We start from the raw sequence: 13,089 nt of genomic DNA on the forward strand, positions 1-13,089 counted from the left end.
ATCTTTCATTAGCAATCATGACTTGCATACATGGCTCTCATGGCCGGAAATTAGCCTTGGCAAGCATCCTAAGATCAATTTTAATAAAAGTGTCATAAGAGTGTTATGAATATTAAATTTCTAATATGATAGAGTTATTTTATAGAAAGAGAGAGAGGAGGGAGATGTCATGAAATGTGAGAATAGAGTATCATCACCATAGCACTCCATCTCGGTTACCTAATTCACGGTCATGATAAATATACGATGACACTCTGCAATGAGACTAATCTAAAGGTAATGTGTTACACCAGTTGCCGTCGGCAATCAACCGAGACCTAAGCTCATAGAAGCAATCGAGAGGCACGAGGAAGATCACGTTGTTCTGACTTTCCGAGAGGCAAAGACTAGCAAGTTTCACACCGCCACCGCTTCGTGCGAGGCACGACCACGTCGATCGTCCATAGCGGCACACGCGAGTCCATGACCGAGCCAACAGCCACCCTTCCTAGGAGAGTGCCGCAGTCTGCACTGCCCCCCTACGACGACCCTGCTGTACCCGAAGGCCTAACAATGCAAGCCGACGAGACCACCAGGACATGTGGGCAGCATATCGGAAGCAAGCAGCAATCAGGTACTCCCTTTATTTTAAATTATAGTTTGTTTAATTTTTTTAACTCAAGTTTGGCTACTCGTTTTCTATACCATAATAAAAAAATGAAGTTCTATCTACCTTTCTTGTAGATCCATCTCCCCGTAGCTCTACCCACCACTCCCCTCCACGCATGTCGCCCACGTCTCCCCTACTCGCGATAGCAGTTTCCGGCCTCGGGCTTCGCTCTGGCATCCCCACGCGCTCGCTGCCGCCTCCCGCTCTCACCGCCCCCTCGTGTCACTGTCCTCCACCACCCCCTCTCCGCTCCCCCACCCTCACGCGCCCGGCTGCCGCTCCGACCTCCCCCTCGCACTGCTGCCCACCACCACCACCCCTCTCCGCTCACCCACCCTCACGCTCCCGCTGCCGCTCCGGCCTCCCCCTCGTGCTTCGCTCTTGCCTCCTCCAAGCGCTCGCCACCACCAAATGCTCTCGCCGTCGGCGCCACCGCTCTCGCCTCACCCTCGCTAAGCTGCCCTCCACCACCCTGTCTCCGTTGTCGCACCCTCACGCCGGCAAAAATTGCTCGTCACCTTTGACACATCAAAGGTGACACGAGTAGTGAAGACCGTCCCTATATTACAAGTGACAGGCGGTATATGGAGCCCGTGACCTGTAATCATGTCATAGGTGACGGGCCTTGGCCTCGTAGGTATAAGTGACGGCCTATAATGATGCCCATCTCCTTTAGAGGATACACAGGTGACGGGTCCAATTGAGGCCCGTCACAATTGATGTTGACCTAGTACTTTCCTCTAGTAGCCGCTGCTCGGGCAGGCAGTTGCCACTAGGCAATGGTTACGGGGTCGGCAGCAATTTTCGGTGAATTGAAGTCGTGCAAGGTTAGGGCACCAAATTGTTCCCCTCTTCCTTCTCTTTTCTCACCCATTCCCACTGCTTGCCCTCCTCCCTCTCCTTGATCTTCAATTAATTGTTGAAAAATCTTGTGTTCTTGCGGATGTAGATAGAGGATAAAAGTTGAATGGGCCTTTCTAGCCATTGTTGTCCGCAGTACTTGAGGGCTTTGAAGCCTTTCATAGCAATTGTGAGGGCTGGCATGGAAGCATGGTCTAAAACCACAATCTACTGTATGTGCCTCGATTGCGGAAATGATAAGAAATACTCTGACTTTGAAGTGGTATATGCACATTTGCTCGTTCATGGATTTGTACCAAATTACACTTGTTGGAATAAGCACGAAGATGGAAGACCTAACGAAAGGGGGGAGTGGGTCACCGATCATGAAGAAGGTCCCAACCACAGGAAAGGCGGTGATCAGGATAGGGAAGAAGGCAACGGTGATGATGGTCAAGCTTATGATGTCATTAGTGAGGAGTGCATTTTGGAGTGCAATAATGAGTAGTTTGATGTGTTGGTTGACAATGTTGAAGACATGATCCGTGATGTAAGGGGAGAAGATGATGAGATGATGGAAGCTGAGCTGCGTAAATACAAGCAATTTGTTGAAGATTCCAAAAAACCACTTGGTCCCTATTGTGAGAAGTAATCACGGGTAATGGGGACCTGAAGCTTCTGCAACTAAAGGTTGCTCATGTTGGATGGACAAGAGTTTTAAAGCATTGCTTCTTCTCCTGAAGGATATGCTACCAGAGGAAAACTTGCTCCCGGATATTGTGTACGAGGCCATGCAGATTGTGTGTCCCGTGGATTAAAAATTGAGAAAATTCATACATACTATCATAATTGTGTCATGTTTCGTGGAGAGAATAAAGATCTAGACCATTGCCATGAATGTGGAACATCAAGATACAAGCGTCGAAATGATGGTGGTGATGATGAAGAGGACAATATCAATGAGAGGAAGAAGGGGACTCCTAGGAAAGCTGCATGGTACTTTCTTCTGATTTCCAGAGTGTAGCAGATGTTTGCAAACAAGGAGAAGGCAAAGTTGCTGCGTTGGCATGAGGAGGGTCGTAATAAAGACACAATGCTATGTCACCTTGCAGATTGTGCTCAATGGAGACATATTGACAACACCTATGGCTGGTTCGGGGATGATCCTAGGAATACCACGTTTGCTCTAAGCACAGATGAAATGAATCCCTATGAAAACATGAGTACCTCACATAGCACGTGGTCTGTTCTATTGTCAATCGTGAATCTCCCACCATGGCTTTGCAATAAATGCAAGTATATCATGTTGTCAACATTTGTCTCTGGACAGAAACAACCTGGTGATAGAATTGATGTGTTCCTTCGGCCCCTCATAGATGATCTTCAGGTCCTTTGGAAAGGTGTGGAGGTTAGGGATGTTGTCGTCAATCAGCATTTTACTTTGCATGCTATGCTGATGACCACCATCAGTGATAATTCGGCTCATCATAATTTGTCCGGGCATAGCAAAAGGAAGGGTCAAGGTTGCCCCCACTACTTGTCAGAGACATGTTCCTTGTGGCTACAGAACTCAAACAAATTTGCATACATGGACCACAGACGATGACTTCCGAGGAATCACCTGTACCGAAGCATGGACAGACAGTTTGATGATACAAGGGGGTCACGATCTCCTCCAGCACATTTTTTAGGAAGTGATGTGTACAGTCAAGTTAAGGATGTCAGACCAGTTCTCAGCAAGCGGAAACTTGGAGTTCATGAAGATGACGAAGGGATTTGGAATAAGAAATCCATACTATGGGAGTTAGAGTATTAGCACATTTTAGTAGTCCGATATTCAATTGATACTATGCATTTGAAGAAAAACATATGTGAGAGACTTGTCGGCACAGTCATGAACACTACGGGTAAAGGAAAGGACCATAAGAATGCCAAAGCTGATCTGGATGTGATGGGCATTCATCCCGAGCTTTACATCCAAGAAGCGGAAAATGGAAAAAAACCATTCCTATAGCCGCCACCACAATGTCCAAAAAGGAGAATAAATAATTATGCAAATTCTTACATAGTGTAAAATTTCCCTCAGGATACGGTTTCAACTTTGTCAGGTTTGTCAACATGAAAGAACTGAAGCTGAATTTTTTTCATAACGAAGTGTCATGATTGTCACATGCTTACGATGTCATTATTGCCTGTAGCAATCAGAAATGTGCTCCCTATGAAGGTTCGTGAGACAGTCATGAGCTTCTTCTTCTTCTTCAATGCCATAGAGTAAAAGTTCATTGAGGATGACTCACTACCAGCTCTAGAAAGACGGTTACAGGAGACACTTTGTCTGATGGAGGCCTTCTTCCGTCCTACATTAATGTTTTTCGATAATATGGTTTACCTCACGATTCACCTTGTAAAGGAGATACACTACCTTGGTCCCTCTTACCTCGACCAAATGTTTCCTTACGAGAGATGCATGGGTATCCTGAAGTCATTCATAAATAGTTGTACATATCTAGAGGGAAAGATCATCAGCCGATACGGGACCGAGGATGCTGTTGAGTGGTTGATGAGTTACTTGGATCCAGATAACCCAATTGGGGTCCCTCATTCAAGACACGAAAGGAGTTTGGATGCGGTTGGGACTCTAGGGAAGAAGACTACGAATTTGGAATAGAAATCGTACGATCAAGCCCATTTCTTGTCCTAGAACACAAAGAGGTGGTGGAGCCATATGTACTCGAGCACAAACAGCTTCTAGTGCAGCAAAATCCTGAAAGAGGTGATGCTTGGCTTGCCAAGAAGCACATGAAAGAGTTCAACAGTTGGTTCAAAGACCGTGTGACAGCAAGCAATGTAGCGACTGATCAGATTAAGAAGGTAGCTTCAGGCCCCCATATTCAGTGTGACGACATATCAGGCTTATGATATTAATGGATACACATTTTACACAGTAAAGCAGGACAAGAAAACCATCTACCAGAACAGTGGGGGTCCGCATTGATGCTTATGATAACAACATGCAAAAATCCCCATACTATGGTCAAATAGAGGAGATATGGGAGCTCAACTACCTGGGATTCAAGGTTGCTCTATTCAAATGTCAATGGTCAAGGGTCGCAGGGAGTGACATGTGACAAGAATGAGTTTGTCAGCATAGATCTTTGCAACATTGGGTACAAACAGAACCTTTTGTTTTGGCAAAATATATGTAGCAAGTGTTTTATGTGCCTAATACAGTGAGGACGATGCAATGTATTGTCCTTCCTGGTAAGAGAAGATCATTAGGGGTCCAAAATACAGTGGATGAGGAGGAGTTTAATCAATTTGATGAAATCCCTCCTTTTTCAACTTGTGAACTTCCCCGCCTAACTGTCAACAAGACTCTGTACCTACGCATCGACCATAATGAAAAAAAATCTGTGTGAGGTCAAAGTCAGGCCGTTGACGTGGATGTGGACGTGGATGTAAAGAAACCTAGCTAAATGACAATGTATATGACATTTTATTTTGATGTAATATACATATTTCTAGTGTAATGTATATGACAATGCAGTTTGAATTGAAGTTTCCCTAGTTTTGAGATCCAATTACAAAAGTGACGGGCCACACGTGTTGCACGTCACCTCTAAGCCAAAGGTACAGACAACACAAGTGTGGCCCGTTACCTATCAATGAAACACGTTTGGACATCTAAACATTCCAGTAAGTGACAGGCCGAAAATTTGTTGCCTGTCACCTATCGTCAAGGATGTTTGGACATCCGTACATTCCTAATAGGTGACAGACCACACATGTGTTGCCCGTTACCTATCATTGAAAGGTGATGGGCACACATTTGTTGCCCGTCACCTATTAGTGAAAAGTGACGGGCCGCAGCTTTGGGGCCCGTCACCTATCAAACATTTTCTCCCATATGAAACCACACCTGTGGCTTAGTCATTTTCGTCTCCCATTTGAAATCCTAGGTTAGTTCCGCCGCCCTCTTCGCCGCCGCACCGGCGACATCCTCGCCTCGTCCGGTCGCACTGCCTCGCCGCCACCTGCAAGCAAGGTGGACAGCCGGTAGCGTCGTCGCGCCTCCAGGCGCCCGCCCGCCGCCGCCGAGCTGCCGCCCACAAGCAGGGAGGAGAGCCGGTCATGCTGTTGTGCCACCAGGCGCCCGCCCGCCGGTCATGCCTCCTAGCTTCCTCTACTCGCACCACCTCCTCCCCTCCTTCGGTCGTGCTCGCCGCCTCCCGTCCGGTCCTCCAGTCGCGCCCGCCTCCTCCTCTCCGATCTCCTCCTCTTCTTGCAGCTAGTGCTTTGTGTATTTTTTTTACTCTCGCATATGTTGGAAGCCAGTAATCTTGTGCAGGACTTGATTGGATGATGAAGTAGTATATTGTTTGTATACAGTTTCTAATTTTACTATTCTGTCCTATTTCCTTATGTCAATGCAACCTAAAATTGTAATTGATTGGTGAAATCGATTGGATAGGAATGCAAATTTTGTCTGAATGGAAAGCAATGCAAATAGGTCGAATTAACTGAGGCAAATGATGATATAGGAGAGTGAATCAGTCATTGCCACCTTTGCCAAATAACATCCATCTCAACCTCCACCTCTGTGTTAACCAGGATAGATTGAGAGATCGATATGAGAGTACAAATTAAAGCTTTTTTATAAGCTATTGTGTACCTGCACATGAACATCTCAGCCTCAAAAGGCATTAAGCACATGGCACACAGCGAGACTGAGGTGTTTGTGGCATGTGTACAGTAGCTTATGCCTTTCGAGAAGAGTGAGCAGTTCAAGAACCTTCGTGGTATGATCACAGACAACCATCGCCTGGGAAAGAGAAGGGGCAGTGGCGCAAAGAGGACGCAACAATGGAGGAGGCGGGGTCAGAGAACCCTTGGAGATAGTTTCCTGGACGCTTAGGGCCATATTTAAGGGTTAGGGCTGATCCAACACCATCCAACGTGGAAACACTAGTGTAGCAATGGTACCAAGAGGCTGGCTGACTAGGTGATGGAGCTGAAGGATCAGGAAAGTGCTGTAAGAGAATATGAAATCCTCTCCACATCCATTGACACGCTAGAGCACAGAGGTCATGTTGAAGGACAGTGACAGGCGATCAGAGAGGGGGGGAGTGAATGGGAGCCCAATAAAAATTCTCCTTGACGAGAACAAGGCCTATGTCCCAATTCAACCCAAAACGTCTCTCTCTTATAACCGCCAAAGTGACGCAAGCCAACTCGTGACGTGCTCACCCTACGAACGGTTAGGAAAATCTCGACGCAAGCGGAAGCACGTGAAAAATAACCTACTTGAGCAAGGCACAACACAAAAGCTTTTCAAACACACTCGCACAAAATCTCGACGCTTGCAGCGATTTAACAAAGATTATCTTAAGCTCAAAAACAAGCGGAAACAAAGCTCGTCCAAAAGGCCGATCAAGAATCTCACCAAAAAGATTAGAACTAATCACCACAAAAGAGTCCTCTTAATTAAACATGCAAAGACTTACCAGAACTATTTGACCCAAGTCAAAACAACAAAGCATACAAAGATCTCACAAATTTTATCAAGCATAAGTACTAATCAATTTAACCAAAACAAGTAACGAAATAGTGCTGCTCAGGGAAACACAAGCAATAAATAAAATAACTAGCAATGATTTCATAATCATTAGCTTGCATGCAAAGCTCATGTGTGTGAGTCTGAAAGCGGGCGCGTGCACCTGGAAGCTTGCCGTGGCCTGCTTGTTGGGCTGCCTGCTGCGCGCTGCAAATCGGCCTGCTGGAGCGAGAGGAGCTGCCCGTCTGAGCTTTGCGCCAGTGTTGTCCCCGAGCTGGGCCTTGGGCCGCGTGCTCTTCACGCCGGCCTGCTCTGAGCTGCTACTGGGCCGCGTGCTGCACGCGTGCCCCAGGCCCGCTAACGCTTGCGCGTGCTGCGCGCAGCGAGCGCCGCTCGCCCGTGGCTGCTTCCTCGCCAGGAACCAGCGGTGGCCGATCGCTCCACCGGCACTGCTGCCGCCTTGTGCTGGTTGGCTGCCGAATCGGGTGCGCCCCCTGCTGCAGCACGTGCGCTTGCCTGTTGGCCGCAAGCCGCTTCGCTTGCGCCAGGCACAGCACCGCCGCGCCGCACGCGTGGCCGCCGCCGCTGCACGCCTGCAGCCTAGGCGCGCGTGCATCTACTCCATGTCACGCCGCGCCGCTCACGCTCCCCCCTACGCGCTGCGCTCGCTCCTGCGCAAGAACAAAAGGGAGGAGAAAAAGACAAAGAAGTCACAAGATCCACCAAAAACAAGATAGATACGAGATGAACTAAATCAAATCAAAAGTCTAGAGGGCACAAGAAAAAAAGGTCTTCTTTCACATAAATCCATAGCTCCAAATTTCAAGTCTTCACCTCTAACTTAACCCTAGGTGGAGAAAAAGAGGGGAGAAAAGAAAAACGGGAGAAGGAGAGCGGGCGACAACTAGCCCACTAGGTTGCCATCCATTCCTTTCTTATCCCCTAATTTTTTCACTAGAAAGACTAAAATATCCCTACTCAATTAATTACAATAACTGCTTACGCATGGACAAATTCATCCAACTATTTATAAAAACACCGAACGGACACACCGCCTTCACGACTTTGCTTCGTCTCGACGCAAGCTTCGCGATGGCGCCACGTGCCCTCCGCCTGGATCTTGACCGCGCCAAGTACACCCCCGATTTCGAGGCCCAAATCGGTCAAACCCGTCTATGCCGGTTTTGAGGCCAAACTGGTCAAACTCCCTCGCATCCCGCCGCACGACATGACTAACTCCCCGATTTTGAGGTCAAATCGGTCAAACCGCCGATGTCGACGCGTGTCCGACCTCCCGCCGAGCCTTGACGCCTTCGAGTCGTTAGCGCGCGTCCGCCGTACGGGCCGCCTACTTTTCTCGCCTTCGTCCTCGCCGACTTGGGCAACGCCATCTTCATCACCATGTACTCTTGCTATTTCGAGCACCATGTGGACCATCCATGCCATCAAACTCATTTCAACAAGTCAATAGCTTAACGAGTGAGGCTCCCTTTGAATAAGTCTTCCTTTGAATAAGGCCCTGTTTGGGACGGTGGTAGAGAATCACGCGACGTTTATACCCGTAAGCGGCTCGGAGGCCCGTCTGCGATTCTAGCCCGCGCAGTTCATTTTTTCGCGTTTCGCGTTGCGGGCGGCAGGTGGACGCGCGTTCACCGCGGGGCGTTCGGCGGGATTTTTTCGCTTTTCTTGCTCATACGCAACGCATCGCGGTCCCAAACAGCCCTAAGTCTCCCCACCGACGAGATGGCCAACTGAACAACCAAAAGGAAAACGAACTTTGTTCGGAGATGGACCTCCACCACGATTGCATATCAGCTTCAATTTTTAATTGGGACGCGTCGGAAGGCAAAACATGACAAAGATAGAGCCACTATGGCAAAACCCACATTTGCCGAGTGTCTAATGGTTTGCCGAGTGCATTCCGTCTGGCACGCGGCAAACAACACATTTGCCAGTGTAAAAAAAAACACTTGGCAAAACAAAGACACTCGGCGAAGTGAAGGGTTTGCCGAGTATATTTTATTACACTCGGCAAAAGCAAGAGTTTGCCGAGTGCATTTTATTACACTCGGCAAAGTCACAGGTTTGCTGAGTGCATTTTCTTTGACACTCAGCAAATTAATTTTTTTTCTTCCTCTTTTGCCCTCCAAATTTTTTCTGCTCTCCATATATCGTATGTGGTACTCCATGTTAAAATTTGATGTATTTTTTCCTAGCCTGTTTGCTATATTTAGTTAGCCATGATTTTCGGTGGTGGAGCGAAGAAAAGAAGGAATAAAGGGTGGGAGAGATGAAAGGACGGTGGAAACTAAAACGACGTTTGAGCTGGGCCACCACACAAAGTCTTACCAATAGGAAAGAGCCACATAGCGGGAATACAGATGGGAACATGAAAAGAGGAACAGCGAAGCTCCTCCTAGGTGCTTGTACAACAGTGGAGAAGGCTTGTACAATGAGCTGTCTATTTACCTGTCAGGAGATAATTAATTCATTTTTTGACACACAAATTCATAGTGATCTAGTACATAATTGATCTTTGTAGTCATTTTATTGCATACATGAGAGAATGCACGATACATTCAAATAATTCAAACGACTTTTAAAATAAACATGTATATAATGTATATATTCATATAAAATGGTCTCAATTGTTGAATCGGATACAACAATGAGCCGAAAATGCCAAAGGAGCAATAAGAACTGCTGTTAAAAAAATGATAGACTTTGTTTTTTTATCTTTAGGCTATTCACTTTTCACGTGCTCAGAATGTTCGGCAAAATTAGAGACTTTTTTCTTCTATTGTCCGATCTTATAATATAATATGATGAGAACTTTCTCCATTTATATTTTATTTCCCTAATTCTAATACATGATATGATATAATAATAAAGTTATCATTACATTCGACATGTGGCTCTAATTTTCTCATGGCCCAAAACTGAATCGGAGTCAAAGCAAAAGCAGATGAACAATATAACATTTTTAAGGCATAGCAAAACTGAATCATACCAGGAGGTGGACTCCACAGCAGCGCCATCATCACGAGATGAAGGCTCTGTTAGTCTGTTTCTTCTGACTCCACTGCAACGCATCATCACGAGCTGAAGGCTCTGTTTCTTCTGACTCCACAGCAGCACCATCATCCAGGCCTCGTCGTCTCCCGCATCAACTCCTGCAACGGGTGTCTTCCCCGTCGCCGCACCTCGGAGCACGGGCTATCAGCCGTAGTCGAACGAGATGCCGGGTGGGCAGTCAATGCGGGTCGCGAGGGAGGTTTCTCAAAAAATTTCATGCATGTCTACACTGCAGTAGACAACCCGTTGTAAGTGCTCACTACCGATTCTCCTAGTTTGCCGAGTGCCTCGGCAAAGGCTTTACCGAGTATTGCTCACGGCATATGCCACATGGCAACCAAAGACTCGGCAAAAAAGTCGGCAAAGGCTTTACCGAGTATTGCTCACGGCATATGCCACACGGCAACCAAAGACTCGACAAAAAAGTCTTTGCTGAGTGCTATTTTTCGGACACTCGGTGCCGAGTGCTGATTTGACTCTCGGCAAAAAAAAATTAAGCGGGGTGGAGGCCCAGCGCGGCGGCGGCGTGGAGGCAAGGTGGAGCGAGGTACTAGAGGTGTGCGTGTGTCTGCAGGTGTGGGCGTGCGCGTGTGTGGGGTTAAGTATTTGGCTGCCGACTTTGCCGAGTGCTTCTGATCTGGCACTCGGCAGACATATCGTTTGCCAAGTGCCCTGTGATCTAGCACTCAGCAAAGATTATATTTATTTTAATTTCTATACTATTTTGCTTTCTTATAATTTGTTCTGTTAAATTTGTTTGAATGCATTTTGAAAATATCTTGTTAAATTCACTCAACAATGCATATTTTATACTTATAGAAATAATAGTACATTATTCCATGCAATTATATCTCAAATTCAATTTATATGAATTAAGCTTTTATAATTGCTATTAAAAATAAAAATTAAAAAACATCCAAAAAATTAAAAAAAATTCACATGAAACAATCTTTTTTGTCTATTGTCTATACTAAAAGTACTGAATTGAAACCCTAATTTGATCATTAGTTTGACTCTCAAATTTTACAGAATCCTTCTTAACTTTACGATTCTTCTTCGGATATGCTTTGAATTGTAAGCAACATACATGACAAATTATGTGAAACTTTCACAATTTTTTATCATAGCATCCACATATGATATTTTGAGATATTAACAAATGGCATGATTTTCAGAATTTGTTTGCTTTTTATAAAATTTTAAAATTATTCCGCCACACGTTTGTGGTCATGTTTCGTGAATAAAATATTTGAAATTTTCTTTCATTTCCCAAATATAGCCTAACATTGGAGTCAATAACATGAATATAATTTCCATTCATTTTATTCCATTATTCGTATCACTTGCATTTCAAATTTGACTTATCCCTAGAAATTCCTTTTAATGATATAAATTAACTAAATGAGCCCTTTTACAGTGCTTGGAAATAATTCCTAACGCTTTCTAATACCTCCCAATGCCTACCTATAATATTAGTTTTAATTAATTTTAATCATTAAAGGGTAGAATAGTAATTGAGAAACCCCATATCCCCACCATCCAAACCTCTCGCTCACCATCGCCACCGCTGCAGCCGCCGAGTTGAGCACAACCGACAATAGCAACGGCAACAGCTGCGGCGGAGGCGCCCAGGCGGACGCTGCTGGTGCCGTGGCTGCCCGCGACCCATTGTGCGTGTTCACGTGCAACTACTGCCAGTGCAAGTTCTTCAGCTCGCAGGCGTTGGGCGGGCACCAGAATGTGCACCGGCGGGAGCGCACGATGGCTCGACGCTACACCGATGTGGTGTCCCTACCGCTGTACGGCTCTGGCCTGTACACCATCGGCATCCAGGCGCACGCGTCGTCGGCGGCACGCCTACACCCTGAGCAGCAGCACTGGCACGATGCCGCCGCCGCCACGCGCGCCGACGAGTTGAAGCCAGCACGGTGGTTGCTGAGCCCGATGCCGTTCTTCGTGGGCGATGACGAGGTGAGCTTCGGCTGGCCCGGCAGCTTCAGGCCGACCGCGCCCGCCGCGCCGGTGGGGGGCGTGGCCCTCAACTCGCCTGGCGCCGGCGCCGTGCTTGCCGGCGAGGAGCCCGATCTCACGCTATAGCGAAAATGGCCTCTCATGCCATATTTCAATATAATGTTTTGGCGATTGATGACACACACAACACTTGGACTAATATGATTGTTAAGATGAACATTCTCAGGCTTTTAGGTTCAAGTGATGACAAAGAGAAGATAGGCGTAGCTAGGCCCGAAGGGCCACCCCTACGGGGGTTCCGCGGACGGGGGTCGAGGGGGAGCCGCCCCTCGCGGGTCTCAGGGCAGCGCCCTGAAACCTCTTCGGTCCAAGGGACAAGAATTGAAGAGACCGAGAAGAAATTCAAGTCAAAGAAATCAAGACAGAGGAAATTCTATACACCGGTTAAACCGACGCTGAAGAAATTGCATACGTCGGTGCATTGACTTGGAACAGTTCTGGAGTGACTTACACTCACCGGTTGAACCGACGCTACGGAAGTTATATACGTCGGTGCATTGGCAGATGAAGACCGAGGAAAATACATACACCGGTTGAACCGATGATGCACCGGTCAATCTCATCGGTTCAGTTGTCCAGAGAGGTGATTTTTCATGGAACGTGAAGAAGTTACACTCACCGGTTAAACCGACGATACATCGGTTAAACCGACGATACACCGGTTGATTGCCAACGGCTAGTTTTCAAGTGGGCAGTTTACATACACCGGTTGAACCAGTGATGGCTACTGGAGGAGCATCGGTTTAACCGGCGTTACGAGCTTTTTCTGTCAGCTTTCCTCCAACAGCTAGTTTGAGGGGTTGGGCTATATATATGCCACCCCACGCCTCATTTGAAAGTGCTAGAGTTCAAGAAAGTATACAAGAGCTAAAGATCATCTCCAACCACCATAGAGCTTCATTGTACATCATATAGGCTTAAGCACACTTGTTAGAGTGCT

At 46.8% G+C, this 13,089-nt stretch overlaps 1 protein-coding gene across 1 annotated transcript; it reads left to right on the forward strand.

The window, feature by feature from the left end:
* Nucleotides 1–462: 462 nt before the first annotated feature.
* LOC120645524 (zinc finger protein 7-like) lies at nt 463–12,215 on the forward strand. Its single transcript, XM_039922308.1, has 2 exons — nt 463–613; nt 11,638–12,215. Exons 1-2 carry the CDS (start codon nt 463–465, stop codon nt 12,213–12,215), a joined length of 729 nt encoding a protein of 242 aa, XP_039778242.1.
* Nucleotides 12,216–13,089: the final 874 nt, after the last annotated feature.

Source organism: Panicum virgatum, chromosome 8K, assembly GCF_016808335.1.
Source record: "Panicum virgatum strain AP13 chromosome 8K, P.virgatum_v5, whole genome shotgun sequence".
Lineage (NCBI taxonomy): Eukaryota > Viridiplantae > Streptophyta > Magnoliopsida > Poales > Poaceae > Panicum > Panicum virgatum.

What these genes read in the sequence shown, in the direction of transcription:
- LOC120645524 (XM_039922308.1), top strand. Translation starts at nt 463, where the DNA reads ATGACCGAGCCAACAGCCACCCTTCCTAGGAGAGTGCCGCAGTCTGCA. An exon ending in CGGAAGCAAGCAGCAATCAG is followed by an intron (nt 614 to 11,637) that starts GTACTCCCTTTA and finishes ATAGTAATTGAG; the next exon opens with AAACCCCATATCCCCACCAT.